At 48.6% G+C, this 27,220-nt stretch overlaps 1 protein-coding gene across 1 annotated transcript in view; it reads left to right on the top strand.

The window, feature by feature from the left end:
* The window catches only part of NTN1 (netrin 1), a 211,001-nt gene extending 192,749 nt beyond the window's left edge, over positions 1–18,252 (top strand). Inside the window, exon 7 of the mRNA XM_073310452.1 lies at positions 17,829–18,252. Coding sequence (XP_073166553.1) covers positions 17,829–18,157 — 329 coding nt within the window. The 3' untranslated portion in view covers positions 18,158–18,252. The remainder of the gene's footprint in view (positions 1–17,828) is intronic.
* The last annotated feature ends 8,968 nt before the right edge of the window (positions 18,253–27,220 follow it).

Genomic DNA, 27,220 nt, shown 5'->3' with positions numbered 1-27,220 from the left:
CTTTCTGGCCCTGGGATCTGTGACTCTGTGAAGGAGCAGTGAGGGGAGCGAAATAACACAAAGGGAGGTAGGGCCTATGAAAGTCAGTGGGAGTCTCGTTACTGGCATCAGTGGGCAATGGCTAAGGATCCCGATCCTCAAAGGTATTTAGGTGTCTCACTCCTATTGAAAAACGGGAATTCGGTACCTAATACCGTTGAAGATCTGTGCCAAGGCCAGGGCCAGCTCCAGGCACCAGGGTTCCAAGCAGGTGCTTGGGGCGGCAGTCAGAAAGGGACGGCAGTGTTTCCATTGCTGCGGCAATTCGGTGGCAGCTTCTCTGTTCTGCCGGCCGCGGCAGCAATTCAGCGGTAGCTTCTTCCCTTTGCCATCCGTGGCGGCAATTAGTTGGCGACAGTTTTTTTCACTGCTTGGGGCGGCAAAAACGGTAAAGCCGGCCCTGGCCAAGGCTGTTAGAGATTTGAGCAAGAAAGATCACCACGAGATTCAGTTTGGAACCCAGCTGCTCATACATGTGGGGAGAAATAGCAGCTGCCAAAAGAAAAAGGGCTAGTCTAGTTTTGGGGATGCAGATAGAGAGGCACACACCATCACAAAGCAGGGAAGCCCGAGGCCCCTCTCTCTGCAGCTCTGGAATATTAGCCTGATTCTATTCTTACCATGGGCTTTAGTGGAGTTACTGCAGTTTTACACTGCTGGGAGGGAGAAGAGAATTGGGCCAATTGTGATGATCATTTCTGGTCAACTATTTACTAAAAGATATAGGCAAGTTGGAGGGAGTTCAGAGAAGAGAAACCCAAAGTGGTTATGACTTCATGTGGCCAAGCTGAAGGAGGTAAATCCGCATAGCGTGAAGCACAGTAACAATCTGCAGGTATTAGAAGGGTCTGAAGTCCAAAGAGGCAGAGGAATAATTTAGTGAAGTATGGAGACTTTTAGACTGAATATAAACTTCCCATGGAATAAGTTTCCTAAGGGATCCCCCTGTTGCCTGGCCCACGTAGCACAGAGCTGGACAGGCCAGTCTGGCGCTGGCAGGGAGATGGACGGGATTAAATAGCCCTTTTCCATCCCTCGAGTCTCTGGCTGTTCCGCTCTCCGAGGAGGGAAGCATACTGTCATTTCCAGCTCAGCTTCGGAATCTCCATTACAATCTCTTTGGCAGTCCCAGACGCTCTGTCCTCACCTGAAGGCTCTGGCACCGGGCCCAGTGAAGCCAAACCCTGAGCAGCCATGAAGGAGAAAGCAAAACCACAGGCTGAATTTGTAGGGATTCCCGGCTCCATGCCCTAGCACAATAGGATATGGGCTAATTGGTGGCTTTGGAGGGGCTGAGGACAGGCCTGGGTCAGCATAGAAAGTGAACGGGTATTGACCTCTAGAGAAGGTAGCACCTCCAGGTCAAAGCTGAGGTCATTAGGAGGCCAAGGAAGGAAAGATTAACTGCCCCTTGGTATGTTTGTGCTGCACCACACCTGGCCTGTGAATAAACAGAGGGTTTCAATTTCCAGAGCTGTTAATCTCTTAATTCTTTCGGACATGTGCATTATACATTCTCTCCCTCTCCCTCTTCCTTCCTCTCTCTCTCTCTCTCTCACCCCCCCTCCCTTCCTCTCCAAATGCAAAAATAAATCTACGCCCAGGAACCCCGGGCATTGAGACTTCTTGTTCACAGTCCTTCTGACCTCGCTTGGGAGGGTTCCCTTTGCCCCAGCATGGACCCAATCCTGCACAACTGAAACCAGAGGGAGCAGATTTGTAGCCTCTTCATGGGGATCCCAGTGTGAACAGTGTCACCAAACTAGGAGTGAACCCTTCCTCCTGCCTCTCCAGAGGGACCCGATGCTGTCCACTCCCACTGACATCTCGGGGGCTATCCAGCCTTGCCTGCGAGTGCTCTTCGGCTTTGAACAGTTTCGCTTGCCCAGGAAGGGGAGGCAACCACAAGCCCCTTCTTAAAGCAAAAGCCAAAGCTGTCCTCCCTGTGCACCATGCAGCAAACTCCTTGAGAGCAGAGAGCTCAGCCCCTTTCCGAGTGTAGCAGGAAGTGACCCCCCCCAACACCCACATCCCTTTAGCACACCCAGGGGAGCAAGAGGAATTAGTGGGACAGGGGGGCAGCCTTCCACCAGCAAATCACTTGACTGCCATTGCGTACCATGCTGCCCAGCAGCTGGCCGACCCCCACTCCCTTGACTCACCAGTCCCTTCCCAATCAACATTTGGAAGAGGGGCTGGGGGAGACGGTGGGATCCTATTCGAAAAGGTGAGATCATCTTCTCACTCTGCCCTTTCTTGGAAAAATCCTTCCTTCGCTGAGACTTCGGTTAGCCACCCCTTTGTTGAAAGGCATCTTGGCAGCGGCACATGGAAAAATCAAAATATGTTTTGAAAAGGCAACTTTTAAAAAGTATTCCACATAGAAACCTAAAACGATCCGTTCTGAGGAGGCCCCTAGGGACAGACTGAGAGAGCGAGGCAGGGGATAACCCATACCTCTGCTTTTTATAAAGCCTCTCTCCAAAAGAGAGACCTCTTCTCCGTATTACTGTGGAGAAACCATATTTCTGAATGCAGGGGGAAGGTCCACGGAGCGGGAGTGAATGGCTGTGAAATCCCCAGCATAACTGCGTCCATATGCTCTGGAACGCTGTGTGACAAAGGAAAATTCTGGGGGAGAGGAGCACTGAGGTAACCTGCTCCTCCAGGGCTGTAATAAAACTGGCCCATGAATGAATTAGACCGTGCGAAAAGGAAAGGGCCTGAATGGGTCACACCCTCTCAAACAGCAAGAGATTAAACCTTATAAATCTCTGATATTAAACTGGTATGACACGGGTGAACCTAACCAATAAAACAATGCCGCAGCGTAAACGCTGTCTTCCAACACTGGTATGAACGCTGCTGGAGAGGCGGGATGGAACTAGAACCAGCTGACAGGACTGCCCTTAAACATGGAAAGTTTAGATGAGCTAGGAACAGGGGATTTGTTTCTGCTGCTATTGCCATCTGTGGCAAAACAGCCATTGACTTCAATGGTAGCAGAATTTGCATTCCCCAACCCTGGTTAGTGAAAAGCGAACAGATGCACATAAGGGTCTGGACTAAAGTTGGCTAGATTTAGGTTCAGATCCTGGCTCTTGACTGGCTTCCTGTGTGACCTTGGGCAAGTCACATGATCTCTCTGTGGTTCAGTTCCTGAGCTATCAAACAAGGATGATATGTCCCTACAGCACAGGAGTGCAATGTGGGTAAATACATTAGTGTTTGTGGGGTGCCCAGCTACCACAAGGATAGTTGGGTGTAGCCCACAGTCAGGCTTATTAGTGAATAAACTGATACCTGTGTCACTTATAAAAACAGGTCAAACCCTCATGAACTTAGCATGGAACCTGGCCCTGAGCCACCACTGGGTTTGGGTTAGGGCTTGCAAAAGCAAAACCCATCTGAGATTCTCCAGGATTCAACCCAGCCACACTTTAGCCTTCACCAGCACCTTCCACCTGAGGCACTCAGAGTGGTTTACAAACGTTGACTGATTAAGCATTGCAGTAATCCTGTGCAATCAGTGCATTTCCCTTAATATGTTATTGCTCACAATAAAATGAGATGCTAGATACCCCAGTTTGCATGGTGGCATTTTCCATCAAGTACCTGCCATCTGGGGTTCTTTGGAGACTCTTTCCACAAGATACCAAGACCTTCTCTGCAATAAATTCACACACACGCCACCCAAAAGTAAGTTCAGCCTGTTATTTTTAACATTATCATTAAAGATGAACATTGAAGCTCGAACATTTTAGGAAATGTTACCCTTTTACAGTATGGCCAACTCTCACACTATTTGATGCCTTTCTTAAAGCTCTAGCTTCTGGAGTCCTGTGATTATGTCAGAAGCTCCTTGAGGGGCAGCGGGTGTTTTTGTTTTTTAAGTAGTAAATTTCTAGGCCTCGTAACTGAGGAGAAAAGCTTAAAAACAGGGACCCTAAAGATTCAGGAACCAGAAGGCAAATAAAAAGAATCTCAAATTGGTACATCTGAAAATTTCCTGATTTTTTTAAGGCAACCTCATGATTTTCAGGACCTGACTCAAGCTTTTTGAATTCTTGGGGTTGACAGTGCTGCTTTCATTTGGTGTTTTATGATGATGGCCTCCAACATTTTTTTAAAATCTATTTTTTTAATTGACATATCCGGTCCTCACATCATCCTCGTAGTTCAAAGACCTCAGACCGACCTTTGGAGGACGTCAGGAGCTATGTCACATGAAACTGTAACCTGCACTAACAGGGGAGGGGCTGCCGGTTCTTACCCTGTTCAAAGATCACCGCAGCGTATTGCCATCTGTTGGCTGTTTCAGGGTGTGTCTAAAGTAAATTCGGTGGTTTCGATTCAGTTCCCAGCGACGAGGTGTCCATGCCACCACAACTTGAGAGGGACCTAGGGCAGAATGGCCCATAACAACTGAGCATCCTTCCCACCTCTGGAGAGTCCCTCACCATCCTGGCTGAGGCATGTTAGTGCTGTAGTGCAGAGGTGGGTGGCTAGTCCTGCAGCCGCCCGTGCTGTACCTGTCCTGTATTCAGGCAGAGCGTTTCGTTCTCCGGGGCTGTATCTCTGAGAGCTTTAACCACAACAAAAGGCCTGGCAATAGATGGAAGTTGCATTGGTTTCACTTAAATCAGGATTTAAGTGAAACCAATGCAAACCAGTGTGTAGATACACTTGTATCAGTTCAAAACTGGTTAATTTGCAGCGGCAAGCCAAACAGCTATAAACCAGGTTTCCAACGAGTTAAGAGCATCCACGCACAAAGCTGCACCGGTTTAATTGAATTAGTTTCACACCCCATCTTTAGTTAAACCCAGGCAGGCTTGACAAAGCCCTGGCTGGGATGATTTAATTGGGGATTGGTCCTGCTTCGAGCAGGGGGTTGGACTAGATGACCTCCTGAGGTCCCTTCCAACCCTGATATTCTATGATTCTAACTGTGTGTGTAGACCAGGCCTTGGAGACAAACAAGGTCTTTACTCTGGTTTGACTCATTCCTGAGTCAGACAGACATCTCATCAAGGCCAATGTGCCTTTTGCCTGAGAGAGGAGTGCATAAATGGTCTAAGGAAAGAATCCCCATTGCTGACCCAAACGAGGCGCTGTCCTGTGGAATTAACCCTGAGCTACCACACCTGCAGATTTCACTAGCTTGAGTTAGTAGTGGGCCTGCCTGGGTACCTGCGCCACCGGCTGGGAGCCTGGAAAGCAACAGCCAGTTTTGCAAATGCAGGGCTAGGGGAGAAGTTAAGAAGAAGGTGGCTAGCTGATTTTTCAAAGCCCAAAGCAAACAAGCAGGCGAAGGCAGCCAGAGGGATGCCTGCTCTGCTCTTGGCCGCTGGAGCTGTGCGCTCCCAAGGTATTCTATTCAGGAACTGGACAGAAGCCATTCCGTGTTGAAAACTGGTGTCATCAGCCCAGGCTGCAGCCAGAGCTCTGTGAAAGCTGTGACTCATTTGATTTTGTTCTCCCCTCAGGGGGTACATTGCTGGAACTTAGCAGCATCACATGGCTGCTTACGGGGCACCCGCTGGTTGCTTCAACAGCTCGCCTCAATTACAAATTACAGCAATTTCGCCCATCATGTATTTCTTATGCCAGGGCTCAGACTAATCCACTTTGCCTCTGATCATCGGGTGGGCTTTGTGGCTTGCCATGTGAGCACCACTGTGAATGCAATGGGGGTGATGCCTTGCAGCGGGAAGTTCCCTTCTTCCCCGCTGGGAGAGGTTACCAGTCCTGTTAACCAGCTGGCTTGTCAAAGCTTCCTTTGGCTAAATGCTGATTTGATCTCCCTGCTGGCTGGCTGGGCCTCCGAGCGACGATGGGAGGAGGAATGGGCTGCGAATGTGCATGTCTCTCTCCTGAGCTTTGCTGCGCTGTCTGGCCATGTGCTTCGCCAAGCTAGTTCCCAGTGGGGCCAGGCAGGGGGAAAGAGGGAGGTAGTTAAGTTGTTAATCAACCCCAAAAGGCTCTGATGAGATCATACTCCACAAGGGTGCCCAGCAGTAGCTTGCACTGAGATCGGAAGCGAGAGGGACATGCCCTAGCCCTTAGTTGTCCAGCTCTGTCAGGGGAATGGTTCAGGAGCTAGTGGAGTAAACATCTGTGGAATAGGAGCATGGCCTGTCTGCCGACTCTGGAATGCTGGGCTCATGGGCCACCACAGCGGGATCATCATTGCAGAGAGGCCACAGCGCCCGGCAGTGATATTTGTCACTGGCTTCTCTGCCCTCTGGGAGGTTCCAAGTGACTGGAAAACATTGGAGCTGTCGCAGAGGCCACGTTGCACTGAGCTGCCCTCCTGCCCCCCTCTCCCCACCCCAAAGTGATGCACACTGCTAATTTTCCTCTTGTTGGGTTCAAAGTTTGATGTTAGGCTATTTTCAGACAAGACCTGCAGGCCTAGCCAATGAGGCCCAATGAGAAAAATCAGTGAGACAAGGTGTGACAGCTCCGTGACACCACCAGCCCATTAGCCACCCAAACAGGCACCTCTGGGCTTTCCCCTGCAGGCTACCAGTAGGTGCACCCCCCCCCCATCCATGCGCACCTTTCAGGTGGTCCCCTGTAGCATCCAGCACCTTCTCCACTGAGCACTCACAGAACGAACAGGTCTTCTGTCCCCAAGGAACCAGTGCACACACCAGCATATGTGATTCATCACAGGTGCCGCACCTCATTTAATGCCACAGCACTGAGATATAGTTATAGTGAAACCAGCCATCAGTTCATTATCACAGATCATCATTTCAGAGAGAGGGAGCAGGGGTAATGGTAACAAAAGGGTTACATATAAAACCAAATTATAACATGCTTTCTACAGTCCAACCCTTGCAGGCTAACCTGCAGGCTAAATCAATTTATCCCACCTCAAATGTCCTCTGGCGTTTTCAGATCCTGTTTTCATGACTATCAATGCACTGTTTGCTTGGCAGGTACAGGAGAAGGGGTGTCACCCTGGCCTTTGCCTTGTAGGCCCAAAGTTCATGGTCTGTTCCCAGAGTAAGGATGAGCCCCTGGAGCTTATTGTCCAGTGTGCACCCTCCCTGTTAACTTCCCACCCCTCACTGACTTCATATGCAAATGAAGCTTCCACTGTGCTGGCCTACAATGCTTAATATACATGTGAGCATCAGAGACGGGCATAATCACCTTGCGTCCAGCAGAAACTCACTTGTCAATGCTGCCCTTGATACAGACTGCAGGGACGTGGTACCGGCAGACACCTGACATAGTATCTGTCCGTACATTTCCCAATGGTATTAATGACTGTTTGATTTCAGATGTCACATGATATTCTTTGGCGAACCAGAATGTACAGCCCAGGAGCAGGATCTTCCTGTATCACCCTGGCCAGTTGGCACTGAGGGGCTCTTAGGGTCACGTGAGGCTAGAGAGGCTGTTGAGGAGACAGCCTGAGGGGGGAGCTGGGTGGTTGCCCCTGAGGTGGAGCTGGGGAGAACAGTTTGAGACGTGGGTTTGGTCCTTCAGTTGCCCTCCGGCCCACGGCGGTTATGGTACACGGTGCACATGTAGCTATGGAAACAAGCGGCCTCATTGGGTTTGATGTGGGTTGCAACACACGCAGCTAATGGCCTTGCACAGGTGAGAGAAAGTGGGTGCCCTCAGTGGTTCTCACCACATTTGCTAACGCTCCTTGGAAAAGCACCTTTTCTCCTAACCAAGATAGGGCCTTCGCCTCCCTCTGGAATTCGGCCGAGGTCCTCAAAAGTATTTAGGCACCAAACTCCCATGGGATTGATTTCAGTGGGAATTAGGCACCTTTGAGGATCTGAGTCTGAAGATTTGTATCTGATTCTTCATTGCTCTGCACCTTGTCTAGGTGACAACTTGTTTATGGCAATTTAAAGCAATAACAACATTATTATTATTGCTTATGACTATTCTTATCGTGTTATCTCGCAACTTATGTCATCGTTAACATCCATCCAAATGAGTGGAAGTGGGTATAAAACCCCGGCCTGCTAACATTCCACACTGACCCCCCACTTTGCATGGGGGTAAACAAGGACACAAGTTGAGGGGCAACAGGGTCCCTGCAGTCTTAGGCCCTGTTTTTTAATGCACTGGGGTAACTAAAACAATGCCATTTCCGTGGTGCAACCCCCAATGCAGATGTGCTGCCCTGATGTACAAGGCGGCTTACCCCAGTGTGGTTTACTCCAGACATTTAAAAAGAGTAATTTGCACCAAAGCAGCTCATTTACACTAGGGGTGTGCATTGGTGATCTGGGGTAGGGGTGTGCACTGGTGATCTGGGGTGACACTTCCAAAAGCACCTAAGTGACTTTGGCTCCAAAAGCAGGTTAGGACTGGATCTCCTAATGAAATGCGTGAGCATTAGGCACCTCACCTGCTTAGGTGCTTTTGAAAATCCCAGTAGACGTCTATCCACATATTTAGGCTGCTAAATACCTTGGAACATCTGGCCCTCAGAAACTTAAGGTTCATTGAAAGTCAGTGGGCTCTTAAGTCACTTTTGAAAATCAGACTTATGCTCCTAAGTCATGTAGGTGCTTTTGAAAACTGACCCCCCTGACCTTTGTGGCTCATCCCAGCTAACATGCTAACCAAAGGCAGACAGTGAAAGTCTCCCCTCACCCCTAGCAGAGAAGTCCATCTAAATGTGCCATTGGGGGATCATCCTGCCCAAACTCAGCCCTCCCTGGTGACATGGAAGATGACTCCACACTACCACTAGAAAACCAAAGGCAAAGGTTTGAGTTTTCACTCCCCTTCTGACTGCAGGAGCTTCCTTCGGGAACCCCAGAGGTGGGTGACAGACGTTTGGCCACAGTCACCCACCAGTTAGAGGAAATAATATTTGAAAGACCATTTCTTTTCCTTCAGCTCCAGGGAAACCACATGTTCTAGATGCAAGGTTGGAGCATAAAACTTTCTGTCAATGAAAACAGCAGTGACTGTGCCAGCCAAGCTTTCACCTAAGCCTTCAGTCCTTCCACTTCATTAATTAAAAAAAAAAAAAAAAAAGAGGACTTTGACATCAAAATATACAGACTGTATTTTTAGACAAACCACGTTTCCTGTAACCACCTCTGTTCAGTTCCTTTGCATTAATTTTCTCCATTCTGTCAGTGCGGATCAGGGCCGGCCAAAGGTTTAAGTTTTTTTGGAAAGACTTGTTTCCAAAAAAATAAAAAACTGGCTCATCCTCACATTTTCTTACCTTCACATTAGTCTGGGAAATATGTGGTCAGAGCTCAGATTTCATGAAAGCATCTGGCACTCATGATGCCCTTTTTAAAAAATATATGTATTTTGCAATTTTGTAAAGGTATTTGTGGACTTACCAGCTTCCACCCAACACACACTTTTTAGCATTAAATCGTGTTGCATATGAGGCCTTCGATGCAGATGTGTTGCTCTGACAAGTGTTAATTCAGTGGATTGAATGTTCATTTGTCATCTAAACAGGTCAGAGATTTTTGTTTGGGTGGTTGATTAGGGCTTTTTTCAACCTACGTAACAAAGGTTGCATCCCTCCAGGATTGACATGGCTCATGGTAAATCTTACAGACAGACAGATGGATAAAGAGGCTGCATTGTAAATGAAGAGGTTGGAAGGCGAAAAATAAAATCCAATCAAAAGTGTTTTGTTGTTGAGAACTACAAAGGCAGGTTGGAAAACGGAAAAAGTGGCATGATTACATCCTCTGGGCCGAGCCAGCTTGGATCTCCCATAAAGTGATTTCTCTTTATTTTGTCTCCTGTCCAGTGCTGTAACTTCCAGTGGATTTTTTCTCCCTCTCTCTGGTTTTATTGATTCCTCTCAGCTCACAATTAGCAAATAAATACATGAAGTCTGCATAATCATTTCCGCACGAGGCACTTTCCTGGAAGCCAACTTAGTAAGAAGTTTCCTCATCGGAGGAAAGACAAAAATAAGAGACATGTTATGTCAACTTTTTGCAACATACAGCAGGGTCGCCCATTCCTCTTCCGTTTTCTGCTTACAGCTGCCATGGGTTTCGTTTGACTGACAGCTCTTCAAAAGAAACAAACAGGTTAACAAGCCAAAGGAAGGTGCCTCCAGATTTCAGCTCTGTTTCATCAACACGCAGCGACTCGGAATGCTCCATTACTCGAGTAATGAAATCAGTTTTCCTTCTCTCCTTGTGGTTTGAAACTGAATCCACAACACTGACATTTTTATGAATGGAAATTCCGACTGCACCACGCATCACCAATCTGGCAACCCTACAGTAGTTCATGGCAGCAACGGAGACTAAGTTTCTGTGCAGACCTCAGGGCCCAGAGCCGGTGTTTGTCTCCTGTTTGAAATGCATTCACTTCTGGTGAAAGTGGCACAGGATGGGCTAGGTGAATGGATGGGTTTCTCCACCCGGAAATGTCTGTGAATCTATATCATGAACTGGTGCTTTAAATAAGTATAACAAAGTAAGTAGCTTGTGCAGTGAATTGTTTGGGTAAACAATAGCTGCCAAAAACTCTTATCAGGCAGTTGATAACCGAAGGAGTTGGATAGGGCTTTATAATGCACCTCTGGTTCCATTGCTGTGGGTGAGCTCTGAGTAGGGACAATGACCTAGGGTTTTCAGAAGTGATTTGAGAGATTTGGGGTACCTACAATTTCAGTGCTCAACTTGAGACATATTAAATCAGCTGCCTGAGTGGTGCAAAGTGGATGGCTTGTGGTGGAGTATCTGGGTGAAGATGGCAGTAGAGTGGATCCCTGGGCACAGGGCAGTGTGGGTGATTAGTGTTCTGTTTGGGCCACATGTCAAAAAGAAGTGGACATGGGCTGGGACAGAGGCAGCATCCATGGAAGTGGGCACGCAAACAATAAAAGGGGCTGGTGGTAACACGAAGGAGGTGGCTGCGTGACAACTATCAAGCAGCCTGCCTCCTCCATAAGGAGGTTCCAGTTCATCCCAGAACCACTGGAGAGTGGATCAGAACCAACACCAGTACCCAGCACCCTACTGGCTAGGTCCAGACATGGTCTCACAAAGGGGCTGAAGCTAGTGTATAATGCAATGATCCGGTGTAGCAGAAGATGTTTCATAACCTACACTGCATCCCACTCAGCACCTGAGCCAGATCCAAACCCTAGCTCTGATCAACCAGCTCTTAGGCATGGAAGAACTATGGTTGCTCCTGGACCTTCTGAATGTTGCCATGGCAGGTGCAGTCTAGTATCCTGAAGGTATCAGAACACAGGTGTAAACTCAAGGGAGCTGGAAGAAAGCCCTTGTCAATCACAGGGCCTAGTTTTTGGATCCTCTGAAAGGACACCAGGAAGAGGCCTGTTCCCGCTATCTTTAGATTATGATGTAACGTCACCTTTGTTGTGTAATGTTGAAGTAGTGCTATTAGGCACTGTTAAACAGCCTCTGCGTTCCACTCCAGAGGTGACTGCATGTGGGTGAAAGGATACCGCAATATACAAGTAGTAGTTTGCACTGTGCTTTTGGGTTCTTCAGTGTGAAAGATGCCATAGGGATGGCAGATAGCAGTGCACCACACCACTGAATGTCTTACGAGATGTCCCCAGGGGTCACCGTCATTCCACTTTCCGCTCCCTGCATCCCATAAATGACAGAATCCAAAACTGAGCGAGGGATTTCCCAGGAACAGTCAGCTGACGTTTCCATTTTCTTGCTGATCGTGCCCTGATGGCACCTGTTAGTGTCTCCGCTTGGGCTATGAAATGTCAGTTGTGGTGCTGAAAGGATAGCACCATTTCTGCACTGAACTCTCTTAGACTAGGGACTGAACCTTTGGATCATAGATTCTGCAGATAATGTAGGCCAAAAAAAACCATCTCATCTTTACACAGGCACACACCAGCACTGCATTGTACCTGTATGCTCAGGAAGTGGGAGATAGGCAGGAGTAGAACAGCCCTGTTTGGCCAATCAAAAAAATTGATCAGAAACATGCACTGGGCTTTGTTGATATGAAACAAACTACCCATTATCTGCCAGATCCAGGTCTGGGTGTTTGGATCTGGGGATTTGGTTTGGCCCATCTCTAAATTTCTGCCTCTCTACACCCCAGCCAGAGATTGGTGAACTGCCTCAGCTAAACTAAGAACCATCTCCTCATCCCAACATTTTCAAAGGAACAGATAAGCATCCAAAATTCTTCTTCTTGCTTATGAACACATGAACTTCATGGCTTTGGAGTTTCACCAAGCCTGATTGCAGCCCTCGAGCCCTATATCACTACCTCATTCCTCTGCTTGTGCAGATCTCAACAGCATATCTTTACAAGACCATTAGCAATGGGCTGTAATTAGCAATAGGGGTCATTGCTGAAAGGTGCTAGCAGAGATGAGCCTGCACTGAACCCCAGATCCAAGCCTCCTTGGACTTTGTGAAGATTCAAATCTGGGGCCAAACATTGGCTCAAGCCAATCTCTTTACAGTGGACCAAACCAGAACCTTTCCCTCAACTTTGGGGAAGCTGAGATCGAGCTGCAAGCACCATCCCCATGAAGAGGTCTCTGCCCAGGGCTAAGCTGCCTGCTTGGTTGATTTTTAATACAAATTTAATAGATGGTAACTGACCAACAGCCTGTGCTTCCTCTTGGCAGGAGAGAGTCTTGTGCAATAAAAGCAGGGATTTTGGGCTCCAGCTCAGTCCACTTCTCTGAGCTGACTCCCAGCTAATTTTCCTTCCGCCCTCAACATTTCCAGCTGGCTGCTGGTGTGGGCATCAGCAGCCAATCAGTGTTGCGGCCTCAGATGGCCTCTGCAAATAAGATGGACAAAACCAGAGCCTGGCCAGTGAAGTGCTAATAAGACAGCAATCCCAGATTGGTCATGGACATTGGGACCACCTTTCGATGCTCTTGGAAATCCAGGTCCTTGGGCGGTTGGCAGAGACCCAGCTCCTTTTCCCAGCAAGGCTTCCATCTGATGTTCAGACCTTGTTGATTTAAGCCCTGACTGACATACGCTGGGTGCAGAATGCTGCACATAAGTGAGCATCATAAGGGAGGAGCGGTTTGTTCTGCGAGGCAGCACAATAGCTGCTACTCAACTCCCTTTACAGATTCCCCCCCCCCCCAATGGTAAGAGACCTTTTCCTTTCCTGTCCCATAAAAAAGGAAGGTGGTTACAACTCCTCTGGACCATTTCCTCTTGGAGTTGCAGCAGCCAGGCTGAACTCAGATGCACTATCCCCTCCTGTAGTCCCCAGGTTATAAGCGGAGGGAGCTTAAACTTCTGCAGCTTGGTAGAGGCTTACATGGCTCTATTTCCCTCCCATCCCATGCTGTGCACACCTTGGGCAGCCATTGTCACCAGTAGTGGGGTTGTGAAGATGGAAGGTTAGACTGGGCGGGTGTGGTATGATGAGACTTGCGTGGAGTCAGCTGGTAACATCTACGCATGTTCTGCTGTTCTGGGCAGCGGGGTTAGTGTTCTGCTCTGGAAGGGCCGGATCCACTTATTCAGTTTCTAATTCAGTTGAATGGCACCTGAGACACTGCCTCAGATCAAATGCAACAGGCCAGGGGCACAGAGAAGGGAAGCTGAAACCATGGGGTCAGCCTGGGACTTAGGGCTTGTTCACCTCCATTCTAGGTACTTCCCTCCCTTGCAGAAAGTGACATGAACACAAGGACAGTGTCTTGTTTGCTCAGTGGTGCCAGGATGCAGCTGGAGAGGGGAGACACTTATAAGATCGTGCTGCCCAGCTGCCTGGGCTCAGTGCAGCATGGGCCCATGAAAGAATGGGTCAAACCAATTCCCCTGCATACTTCTGAATCTGAGCAGTCGCAAGGGCTGGGATCCAGCTCTGAACACAGAGCTATTTCCAAAAGCACGTTGTCCAAACAGCTGGAACAAACTGGCCGGGAGGGAGGGGTGATGAGGATGTTGTACTGTTAATACTGGCTGAAGTCCTGTGTTAATAATGGGGAGGCTGTCCTAGTCTAAACTGTCTTCCAGCCACCTGGTCTCTGCGCAGCTGGTCAATATAACCCCAGGTGTGTCCTCTCTCCTGCGAAGAGAGATCTCTGTGGGAGATATCCTAGATCCTGTTTCCTTCAGAAAGCGAATGGGCTGAGTTCACAGGAGATGCCGGACATTTAACTCAGCTGCTAAATGCATCCTGTAACAGCCTCCCAATGGGGAAATCAAGTCTTGGGAAGAAAGGGCTGCTTGCAAGTGCTGCGTTACCAGAACCTGCCTCAGCCTGGGCTGTGACTCTCTCCTGGAAAATGGGCCAGTTGTACAAGGAGATTGGGCAGCTGTCACGCAAGCTGCCCTTTGCTAGCCCACTCTGATTTCCTTGGGCCAGCCCAGCTTCTGTTGCAGCTAATCCCCAAAGGGTATGGTCACATCACTCCCTTGCATCCCCCCACAGTGCTGTGGCCACATCTCTGTCCTGAGTGGCAGCACCCTCCACCCCCTCCATCATGCCACGACCAGGCCTTCTCCAGCTCCATCAGCTCCTTTACATTCCTGACCAGCTGCACTCCTTTGCTAATCCAGTGCAGAGCCTGTTCTAACCAGAGACTATCCCTGGTGTCCGTGTGCCTTTTGGTTAGGCGACATGGCTAGATGAACGCACATGGAGGTCACCATACTCACGTGACTTGTCATGCAGTTCAGATTTAGGTCTGGAAAGAGATTGACATCTTAGGACACTGAGCCACTAGTCCAGATAATGCAGAGCTGCAGGCCACTATCAAACTAGCCATTCATTTTACATTCTCCTTCACTAATCTCACTCATCTGCAAGGCCAAGGAAAAATATTCCTCAAAAACCTAAACAAAAGATAACCCCCAAGCCCAAATTCTCCAGCCACAGAAATCCCACTTCTCACTCACTCACGGCCATGTAACAGGCCTTCCATTTTCAAGGGCCGTTCTCATGCCCAACCCAGCAGCCCTGGCTGCAAAGTCATGGTGTTGAGGTGCATTCGGGCATCCAAGCTTGTCCTGTGAGCATCGGGCTCGCTGTATGTTCCATAAACGCTGGTGATTTGTGCAGAATAGGCCCACATACCTCATCAAAGCAGCTCAGGTATCAGACTAAATAGCAGATTTGATGTAGATTCACGTAGTGTATCATCCAACATGGCGAACTCCCCATGCCCCAGGAGTGGCCTGTACAAGGGATAGCATCTTAAAAGCAGTGACTTGCAATGTCACAATCTAGGGAGATATTTAGGCACCTAACTCCCATTGAAATCCATGGGAGTTAGGCACCTAAGTACCTTTGCTACTCCCATTTTAGGAGTATGGCCATTCTTTCATGTACATGCCTAACTTGCACTGCCAAGTATTGGTTTTGGGTGTAAGAGATCACATCGCCGCTCAGTGGCAGGTGTACAAGGAGGATAAGCACATTAATGCCACCTCAAGGTGCTCAAATAGTAGAGGGGATTCTAGACCTGGGTGTGTGTGTGAGAATTGTGTTTGTTCTCCGCTGCGTGTTACCACCCCAGCTGTCCTGCGCCCGGGGAGAAGGCAATGAGCCCTAGGAGCAGGCTAACAAGCAGCCGTTTTGCTGAGTAAATGTTGAGAATATCTTGCAATGAAATTCGTTGCACAGTCCTGGCCAGCTCTGTCCAAGGAAAATAAGGGTTCTGGATGGTTTATTTCCCCCACTTCTCTCCCTGTTGCTTTAAGCAGAAGGGGTGCATTTTGTCACCATGGTTACCTTCATGACTTCAGTCAAACATGAACCCAATTTACTTTTTATTTTATTTATTGTTTTAAAGTTCATAATGAGTGTCAAATCCCTTGGTGAGGCAAACATGGCAACGGTTACCATCATAGCCGTGTTTGGAACATGGAGCCTGGAGTGCAAAGTTCAGGATGCCCAGAAACATCTGAGAGAAAAGTTGGACAGGTCTCTCTCACCACAAGAACCACGAATAACTCTGAACTTTGTCCGTGTGCATCTTCGACACTCCTGGCCCTTATCCCTGCCCCTCACCCCCCCTCCCCTGCCCCGGGTGGAACAGCAGTGCTTTGAATAATGGAGAGGGGCAGGTATGGAGGGAATCACAGCAGAGAACTCCACCCTGAGCTGTCTGAAGGCAGGATGGTCCAAAGGAGAGCGCATCCCAGGCCCATACAGGCTTCTACCTTGGAGGCCAGGGCTTCACCAAATTCCAACAGGGGCCTGCAAATAATTCTACCAGAAACAACAATAGCCAGGTGCTGAGCTACCATAAATCAAGTGTAGCTCCACCGAAGCCCTTTGAACTTTGTGGATTTACATCAGCTAAGGAGCCATCTCTCCATGGTCTGAAACAGTTACACTTGCTCCTACTTGTACTCCCCTTGGTAAACAAACCAATGCCTTATAGGGAGAGATCAGCACCCATGGAAACCAAGCAGCGAGGTGGTCACAGAGCCATCAGGCAGAGAGGGCTCTGGCTTGTTCCATTGTTAGTGTCCATAGCTAAGACACAGCAAACTGAAGGCTCTGAGGGGCTGAATGGAAGTCCAGTGCCCTGGGTGCATCTGTGTGTATCTGAGTGTTATACGCAGCGCCCAGCACTTGGGCACTAGTTGGAACCAAGGCTCCCATGGGCAGCATTCAGAAGCCACCGTATTTCTAGCTTTCTTCCTTCCACTTAGAGAGGAGTGATGAAGGCCTGTCAGATCAGCCAGTCCGTGACCCTACAGGGCAGGAGCATTCCCCGCAGCCCCGTTTCTAGTCACAGGCACTGGGGCTTCCATCCCTTCCCTTGGGAGACTCTTCCAAGGCCGACACCCTATCCCAGGAACCATTTCCTGATACCCAGGCCAAACGCTCCCTGACTCTGCAGGACACCCCCTGCTAGAATACTGGCAGCTCTGCACCTGGGCTGCTGATGTCTGCCTCCACCTTGACCTGCTGGGGGGGTCTCCCTGTGGCCCCTCTCTCTGCCATGAGTCAGATGACCACTTTGAACCAGGTCCCTTTAATTGCCACTCTCAGGTAGGAGTGAGCCTATTCCATCTAGCTGAAACCTCCACTGACCCCGCAAAGCTCAGACCTTTCTGCCAGGTCGCACCACCCTCTGTACCACTTCCCCAGACATTCACACCTACCAGTCATGGATTCTGGGAGAGACCAGTCTGGGGCAGAAGGAGCCAGGGGGTGGTGTTAAGGCACTAGTGCATACTCTGTGGTGTACAGTAGCTGTGGTGATGGTAAGGTGGGTGCCTGAGCAGATGAGAGGGGATGCACTTTTCCTTTCCTTGCTTTTACAGTTCATCCTCAGACATGCTGTATGTGCAGCAATCCTCACTGCTCCCAAACAAGTGCTTTGGGGGTGGGGGGTAAGTCTAGTGTTTCAGATGTTTGTGCTCAGAAAGTCTCCTGAACTGATGGCCCTGGAGCCTGATGCCCTGTGTTTAGGCCCAGAATAGGTACCTCATGAGTAGCAGGGCAAAACTTCTCTCCAAGCATCTCACTAACAAGCCTCATCCCTGACTTGCTGGGACCACGCCTAAGGGGTATGACCGGAGCACATTCTTTGTGGCTCAGGCAATGGTTGGCATCATTGTTCAGATGGCCTGCATAGCAGTTAATTAGCAGTGACTGGTGTGGTGGCTTTTGCAACGTGGACTTTGGCTCAGGGGGATTTGGCTTCAGACAATAGCTCATTTCACATGTGGTCACCACAAAGCTATTTGACCTTTGGCTCCTCCCTCCAGAGGCTGGTCACCAGAGGTGACAGGTCCTTGTCCCAAGTGCTTTATTAGCTGGAGTTAAAAATAAGCCTCAACTTGCTTCCTTTTCTTGTCTATTTCTAGCTGTGCAGATCCACATCCTGAAGGCCGACAAAGCTGGCGACTGGTGGAAGTTCACCGTCAACATCATCTCTGTGTACAAACAAGGGACCAACCGGATACGGCGTGGAGACCAGATCCTGTGGATCCGCTCCAAGGACATAGCATGCAAGTGCCCGAAAATCAAGCCCATGAAGAAGTACTTGCTGCTGGGCAATGACGAAGACTCGCCGGACCAGAATGGGATCGTAGCGGACAAGAGCAGCTTGGTGATACAGTGGAGGGACACATGGGCTCGGAGGCTCAGGAAGTTCCAGCAACGGGAGAAGAAGGGGAAGTGTAAGAAAGCCTAAAGGAAGAGGTGGCAGCGGAGCGCGAGAGAAAGAGACTGTGCATGCTGCTTTGTGTAGAACCTGGAGCAGATAGGGATTGGGCTTAGGGATTTTGTGAAGGAACTCACTTTGCAGTTTGTGTGTGTCGGGGGGGGCGGGGGGTGGGATGTAGGGGAATCACTTCTGTGGGACTGCCAAGTTTGCACCTCATAGTACAGAAAAAAAAAATCACAAACACTCACAAAAAGAAACCATTGCGCCACGAGGCCGGATTGGGGCCTGCACTGCCTCGATCGCCACAGCACCCAGGCTTGTTCAGTTACCAGTTCCCGTGGTCCCCTCGCTTATTTCGCCCCTTTGTGTCTAAGAGATCACAGACGCCAAACTGCCTTAAAACTGCTAACGCCTGCTAGTTCCAAAGCCAAGAAACTAACCAACGGCACTGCTGGAAATTAACTTCCCTACCCCTGAATCACATTTTCTCATCTTAGGTTGAAGGAGACAATTATTGTAGGGGAACTAATTAGAAATTGATCACTGAGGACATATTTGAGGATCAATTAACACTGGTTACTTGAATGGTCTTCAGTAAAATATAGTTCTAATAATCAATTGCCTGCTGTACAGTATCTAAGAGACAGGGCTAGATTTTCAAAGTTGAGCGTGTGTGATGGTGCTTGTTTATTAGTACCTGCTTGCACCCACACAACAGCAGGCCTTTCACACTGTATGTGGAGCAGCCGCTAGAAGAAGACACAATCGTCGGTGGGTTACACATGCACCTAACTTTGAAAGCATGGCCCAGCTATTCCTGTCGGATTCAAATCCAGGTTTTCAAAGGAGAGCTGCATGCTGTTTAGATGCCAGCTGGTTAGCACAAGATATGCACGGAACCACATCACGGTACATATGGATCCACCTCCCAGCTGACAATCCTCAGTCTAGCGTTTAATAATCCAGGTCCCATTTGCCAATGGCCAGTCATCGCTGCGTTAAATCCAGAGAGTTGAGGAGACAGGAGGGTAAGATTTGCAGAAGCACCTAAGGGAGGTTGGTGCCCAGGCTTTGCTTAGAGGCTTCTTTCCAAGTCTTTGCTGGCAGTAGCTTCACTTCTGTACCCAACTAGCCCTTCACAGTCCTCTGCGCCTTCCCCAACCCTCCCGCCCCTGTCCCAGCCTTTAAATGTTACTCAGAAGATGAAGGCCCCACTGGGCAAACTGCTGGGAAGCCCACACAGTCACGTTACTTCCTGCCCCTGAGAGTCCCCATGTGTCCCTGAGAACAGCTGGCCGCCTGTCGTCTCATTTCTCATGCCAGTGACGACGAGAGGTGGAGATTTTTGTTCAGCATCAGGTTGAATGTGCGTCTTTTGGGGATTTGTGCTACAGCAGCAGGTAATAATGCAATGCTTCAAACGCAGATTCACCTGTGCTGAGGGGCCAGCATAAAAGACCTGTGTACTACTTCAGCCCCAGTTGGTGTAAACGATGCATAGCCCTGCATCAGGAGAAACACTAGCCAAAGTGACTATATGCAAAAGGCTCTACCCATTTAGCCACTGTAGAAACAAAACTTCCCCAAAACAGGACAATAATCTGCCAATATAAATGAGAGAACCTCTGCAGTCCACAGAGGTCAATTCTTCTAGATAGAGGCTGTATTCAACTCCCTTGGCTTCCTGTAGGCATTGCTGATATTCAGCACCTCACCATTATAACACTCTGCTAGGTGGAGAGGTTGGGGCAGATCAGCTGAGACTCGGGTTTGAGGGGCTTAACTCCTGCATGGAGCCTGTGGCACTTCTGCTTTGTTAAAGCCACGGTGCAGATTTTTCTTAGCTTCCACATTAGACTCATAAGGAGAGAAGGAGATTTGCACTCACACACAACTTGTACAAGCAACTGGTTGTAAAACAACAACAAAAAATGGGCGCAACTTGGATGCACAATTCAAACTCAAATTTCTACGATGCCCATGCTACAAAAATCAAAACCTCCCTGATACTTTTCCTGTTAGGAAACTTGGAAACATCCATTTTATGACATTTTCCAGCAGTTTGGCCTGGTTTTATAGCAATTGACAATATTTATATAATGACATAAACTGCTCTAAAGCAAGGCAGCGATGTAAATAGGTGTAAAATGGAGAGGTGCCCACTGAAATGCAGAGCAGGCTTGTGGAGTTGAAATTCAAGGCTGGGATAGGGAAACCAGCTCCTGTGAGCTCGTCTGACCCGTGGTGTGAATTACAAGGCTTAACTAACTAAAGTAAATTTAGTCATTAGGAGAGAAAATATGCAGAACGCTCCTTGGCAATGAGCGTTCAGCAAAACCAAGTATTTATCCCGCATCCCCTTTTACTGACTGTGGGACAGAAAGAAGAAAGGCAACTGGTATTAAAGGCAAACGATTTTGAAGTCAATGGGACTAGTGCTCCTAAGTCACTTGCATGCTTTTGAAAATCTCACCCTCAGGGGCCTAAATATGTACTTGAGAGCATAACATTTTGGCCAAACTGATCAAATTAGACTGGGCCAAAGTACAGTCCTTGAGAGCCTGCATTGGCTTGGAGATCTATCTGTGCTTCATGGCACCCGGCTGTTCTGTACGCCCTTGTGGTGTGGGATATTCCTAGGTACAGCACCCCCAGTTGAGTCCCATCACCCTGCCACTACATGCGGTAAAACCTTATCTCCAGCTAAGGAACATTTGCAAAAAAAATCCCCTGCTATTCTAGGAGACCTCTAGGCAGGCCGCTGTGTAACGCTATGAGGATGCTCTGTTGATAATCCTAAAGCTCATTCAACTGGCTAAAGACGTTTTCTGACTGAGATTTCCAAGGTAGCCTGTGGCTGGAGTGAGGAGCCCAACCCCTAGTGAGTTTCAGTGGTAGGTGGGCACCCTTTGGTGCCTTTTAGAACCCCAGCCCCCAAGTTTGCATTTAGTATAACATCAAAGCACAGGTATCCGCCCCAGTCTCTGAGGTTTGGCTGGCACGCAGCACATTCCTCCTGCCCTCGCATTTCCCAAATGCGCATTGAATTGCAGCAAGGTCACTCGGGGGCCGCAGCTTTGCCTTCCAAGCGGACTTGCCGCATTCACCGCAATGGCTAGCCGGAGAATAGCAGACATTTCCATGCTTGGGTTTGTGGAGCTAGCATTATTAACCTGGAGCCCGGCACCTAGGACAGCATTCAAAACAAAAAATTTAACTTTAAAAAGAAAAGCCCCAACCCTCAGACTACTACCTTTAACATTTTTGGAAGAACCCCCGGAAGAACACACAGTAAATGTTCACGCCTCCAACAGAGGATATTTATACGCTGAAAAGCTGTAACGGGCCATGGGTACTCCAGACAGTAAAAAGAAAATAAATAAAAAGAAAACCAAGAAGTTTGTATAGTTAGTATGAGATGTAAAACAAACTAGCGCTCAGAAATTTTATTAACCAGAAGCGTAATAATGTAGATTTTCTAAACAAAGCCCCACCCCTGCCGTGCAAGCCTAGTAAGAAATACTGTCTTTTTTGGTTTTGTTTTTTTACTTTTGTGCTTACCAACAAGTCTGAGGGGCTTGTTTGGCTCTGCCCACAGCTAACAAGTATCCCTCTTTAGCTGTGCGTAATACGATCATACAGAATACTGAGCGTGCATAACGTATACAATCTCCGTTACCACTAGGTAAAGCGAAGCAAAACAATCTACTTTTCAGGGGGTGTCTTATGAAGTACGTATTTCCTAGAGGTTGCTGGCTTCTCTTTAAGGACAACCCCCCTGGACTTTAGAAGGGCCAGGATTATAGTCTTTGGGTAACAACTTCCATGGGTAACTTTTGGGTAACAACTTCTCCTCAGAAGAATCCTACAGCTCTTCATTTGGAGGTAGCCAATAAGCCAGCAAGGAATTTATACCCACCACCTAAAAGCAGCCACCGATCCACTTGATTAGTTCGGCCCTGCTAGCCCAGTGGCTGATGTGAATTAAAAAAGTCACGCTGTGCTGCTCCCCCTTGTCAGAACATTCCACTGATGTGAAAAAAACCCGCATCTGAGTCTTACAGGGGAAAGAACCAAAATAATCATCCAGGCCAACGAGAGAAAAACCCGGGGGCCCAGGGAGAGGGTGAAGGGCTTTCGGAGAGTTCTGTACCGGCAGTTATCATTAAGGGTCACACACAACGGTGGAACATTATGGTAACTTGAATAACACAAAAATAAGTAAATAGATCCCGAGGTCCCCTGAGGACGTGTAACGTGGAATTTGTAACAGGGTAAAAGGGCTGCGGTGCCAACCAAGCGATTCTGGAAAGCAGCTGAAATGCCAAAACAATCATCACTCGACAGTAGTATTAAACAAAAGTTGTTTTGTTTGTTTCATTCTGTGTCCCTTCCCCCCTCCCCCGCACACACCACCCACCTTTTCTCCTGTTACACAGACCTGGCAGAAAAACCTGTGTTTTTTATCTCTGTTAATATCTTGAATTGTAAATGTTGTTTAGTTATGACCATTACATACTGTTTTGGGCAATGTTTCTTTACAATGCATACTAATATATTATGGTTATTATATATGAATATATTTAATGACGTGAAAAAGTTGTGGATTTTCTTATTTTTTTCCAAGTTGTCTTTTTGTTTTGTTTTGTTAGATGGCTGTAACTGAACCAGATGGAGCTTGTAACTGTTCAGCACCCACTTGGTAGAACTAAAGTCAGAAACCAGTTGAATAAACTCTTGTAAACTGTACTCGTCCTAGGCCAGTCTCTTTAGTGACATCGGGATGAAAGAGGAGCTCTAACGCTGTGGGATACAGGCCTGAACTCGGACAGTGCTGGGCCCCATCAGCTCTTAGCAGAGTTGGGATCAGCCCGGTGGATGCAGGGTGTTCCCTAACACACTGTGCAATCAACACTTTCGGGATGGGTGCCAAGGGAGGAGCGAAAAGCTGAACAGTAAAATAGCAGCCTGGCGCCAGTCCATGCCAGCAGCAAACAGCAGTATTTGGGGATTTAGTGCTGGTGAGAGTAGCCAGGTTTCCGGCTCTTGGTACAAACGCAAGCAGCAGCATAGCTAACCTCCCTCCACTGCCCCACTACCATGCCTCAGCCCCGGCCAGGCCAGTGACTCCAGGGCGCTGCATTAAGAGGATGCCAGCAGGTATGAATTATTGCCAGAGGTGGTGGTTTCTATGATGCCTGTCCAGTTGGAGCCTGCCTACCCAATGTAGCACACGGAGGCTGCTGAGTATCCCATGGATGGGACTGACTAATGGGGTGGGATGGGTTTGAGTGGGCAACTTAGGCTCGTGTGTCCCATTAGCAAGCCCCTGAGCCACGCTGCATGACTCTGCTCTGCTTCCAGGCATTCTCAGCCGCATCCAGTTCCATGCACGTGGGAACCGATGGATGATTAAAGAAATCCCTTCCCATGGTGGGGACAGGGCTAGGACTCCTTAGGGCTTTCCCTGCTCCTGGACAAGGTCCTGCTGACACAGCCTGCAGAGCAAGCACCCTGAGAAAGCCAAGCAAAGCCCAGAACCCGTGGCCAGGGCCAACCCTGACATGAATAATGTACTCCCTTGTCTTTTTCCCCCTCCACTCATTCCCCCCATCCTCACACCTCCTCCCCCTCCCTGTTCTCCAGCTGCTCTGCTGGCCCCACAGCATTTCAGGTTAGGTCTCTGAGGAGGTGGGGTTTAGAACATGCTGGTAAGATCCAGGGCAAACTCATCAGAAGACATGGAGAAATGCAGCCTAAGGAAAAGGTGTAAGAATGGCAAAGGAACATGCATCCTTCAGGAATCTGGCCCAGGCTCGTTCTGAGAGTGACTTGTGTTGAAAACTACAAATCTCCCTACCAGTTGCAATAAAGCTCTCAAGGTGTCAGCCGTTACTGACGCTGCACGACCATGAGTGTGGCTAGATTTCATACCAGGCAGCTTCTTCAGGAAGAAATGAGCCAAGCATTAAAACATTACATGACAAGTTAAGCAGAGCAGAGGGTGGTATTTGGAGGGGAGACTTCCAGACAGCCAAATGCTGTGAGAGGGAATAATGCGGGCAAAGATCCTGTGAATTGCACAGAGGTCACATTGAGCGACCCAAACCGTCTCTTCGAGCCCTTAATGTCTATGATAATTTATTAGTTCAAAAACATCTTGGAGGTCAGCAATCTCAGAGCTTTATGGCAGAGGCATATGGGTCAAACACGCCACCACCACCTCCTCTTCGGGAATCTTGCTTGAAGCTTTCAAAAAGTGAAAATAGATTTACCAGGTTTTTCCTGCTTTTAGCTAATGGTCTGTGAAGGAGAAACCGCGGCAGCGCAGAGAAATGGGGGAAATGAGCCTATTCCCAGCTGAACGATGGGTGTACATGTGGCCTTAGCACCTGTCTCGGCCTTTCATCCCCCGCCCTCAGCACAAATCCCAGAACCTCTCAGTAGTGTCAGTGGCATTCTCACTTCTCCTCCCTTCAAAAGGCTCTGGGGTAACCCTGGCTGGCGACTGGCTCTGGGAGGTGAATGCTGGCCTGACATGCTCAGTGCCTATGGAAATGACCTTTCCTGGAGCAGCAGAAGCAGGAAATAAACAATAAGAAAGGTAATTTAACAAGGTGTAACAGCTTTTAAGGGCTCATTTATTCCAACCATAGGAACTAGACTCCAACAGAAATAAGTGCCGTTCACAGCAGATTTACTGAGCAGCAGAACATCAGAGAGTTTGCACTTGGCATTTTGGCCCACTCTGGTATTTTATCCTCTTAACAAAGAGAAATTAAAATTGGAAACCGTGAAGAGAGAGAAAAGCATTTTAGACTCCAGAGCACATGTTCATTCAACAGAAAACTATGCAACAATCTAAACACCAGGAACGGCTCAAAGCAGGGGAGCCGTCCACTGGCAAAGCAAGGTAAACACTTCCCATAGAAATCTAGCCAGTACCATTAACGGGTTCCAGGGCTGTTAATGGCTTCACATCATCATCTGAAATCTCTTTTCAGATCCTGATGCACACACAGCTAGTGCAAGCTGTGACTCCAGTCTGCAAGTACAAACAGTGCAGGATCAGGCGCTGGCAGAAGAAAGGGAATTTTGTCTACTTTGCAATTGGACACTGCGAGAGCAGTTCGTGGTCCACACTAGCGGGTCACGTCATCCCACCTCCAAGGGCGACACAGCTACAGCTACACTGCTTGTCTAATAGACTTTTCTGACAGGGGACAAAGGATCTCTTCTAGGAGGATGCTTCCATCCAGAAATCCAGGCCTTGGGAGATGCTCAGCCTTCCTATGAAGAAACATTTAGTTGAGCTGAATGTTTTCATCCCTTAATATTTACCTTGAAGGGCTTGACCACACTGAGCCCTGGTCTACACTACGAGTTTAGGTCGAATTTAGCAGCATTGGATCGATTTAACCCTGCACCCATCCACATAACGAAGCCATTTTTGTCGACTTAATGGGCTCTTAAAATCGATTTCTGTACTCCTCCCGAGGGGATTAGCGCTGAAATCGACATCACCGGGTCGAATTTGGGTTAATGTGGATGAAATTTGACGGTATTGGCCTCCGGGAGCTATCCCACAGTGCTCCATTGTGACCACTTTGGACAGCACTCTCAACTCAGATGCACTGGCCAGGTAGACAGGAAAAGGACCGCGAACTTTTGAATTTCATTTCCTGTTTGGCCAGTGTGGCAAGCTCATCAGCAGAGGTGACCATGGAGTCCCAGAATAGCAAGAGAGCTCCAGCATGGACCGAATGGGAGGTACTGGATCTGATCACTCTATAGGGAGACGAATCCGTGCTATCAGAACTCTGATCCAAAAGATGAAATGCCAAAATATTTGCAAAAATCTCCAAGGGCATGAAGGACAGAGGCTATCACAGGGACCTGCAGCAGTGCCGTGTGAAACTTAAGGAGCTTAGGCAAGCCTACCAAAAAACCCAAGAGGCAATGCCTGCTTGGGGTCAGAGCTCCAGACATGCCGCTTCTATGATGAGCTGCATGCAATTCTAGAGGGTGCCCCTACCACTGCCCCTCCCCTGTACGTGGACTCCTGCAAGGGGGGAGTCTCACGCAACAGGGATGAGGGTTTTGGGGATGAGGAAGATGAGGAGGAGGGGGAGGTTGAAGATAGCGCACACCAGGCAAGCGGAGAAACCATTCTCCCTGACAGCCAGGAACTGTTTATCACCCTGGATTCAATACCCTCCCAACCTGGGCTCCCGGACCTTGAAGGCAGCTCTGGTGAGTGTACCTTTGTAAATATAATACACGGTTTAAAAGCAAGCATGTTTAATGATTAATTTGCCCTGAAGACTTGGGATGCATTCGCGGCCAGTACAGCTACTGGAAAAGTCTGTTAATGTGTCTGGGGATGGGGCAGAAATCCTCCAGGGACATCTCCATGAAGCTGTCCTGGAGGTACTCCCAAAGTCTTTGCAAAAGGCTTCTGGGGAGGGCAGCCTTATTGTGTCCTCCATGGTAGGCCACAGCAGGCCAGTAGCATGCAGTCTGGAATCATTGCATAAGAAAGCATGGCAGCGTGTGGTCCTGGTGTTTGCTGGCATTCAAGCAACATCCGTTCTCTCTCTCTCTGTGTTATCCTCAGGAGAGTGATATCATTCATGGTAACCTGGTTTAAATAGAGGAATTTTATTAAGGGGACATCAGAGGTGGCCGTTCCTGCTGGGCTGTTTGCCTGTGGCTGAAAAGAAATCATCCCTGCTGTTAGCTACGCGGTGGGGGGAGGGGTGAAGCAATCATCCCAGAGAATTGGGGGGCGAGGGGAGGGTTAGTTGGGTTTGTGCTGCACGTTAACCTGAAAACATCAGCCCCCTCCTTTTAAATGGCCAGTGTGTCTTTTTCAATCTTAATTTCCCTTTTTTTCCTCCCGCAGCTGCAAATATTTCAACGCTGCAACTAGCATCTCCGTCCCAGAGGCTAGTGCAGATAAGAAGGCGAAAAAACCGCACCTGTGATGAAATGTTCTCTGAGCTCATGCAGTCCACCCAAACTGACAGAGCCCAGCACAATGTGTGGAGGCAGACAATGGCAGAGTCCAGGAAAGCACTAAAGGACCGT

Source organism: Lepidochelys kempii, chromosome 14, assembly GCF_965140265.1.
Source record: "Lepidochelys kempii isolate rLepKem1 chromosome 14, rLepKem1.hap2, whole genome shotgun sequence".
Taxonomy (NCBI): Eukaryota; Metazoa; Chordata; order Testudines; family Cheloniidae; genus Lepidochelys; species Lepidochelys kempii.
This window is presented reverse-complemented; position numbering and strand designations above follow the sequence as displayed.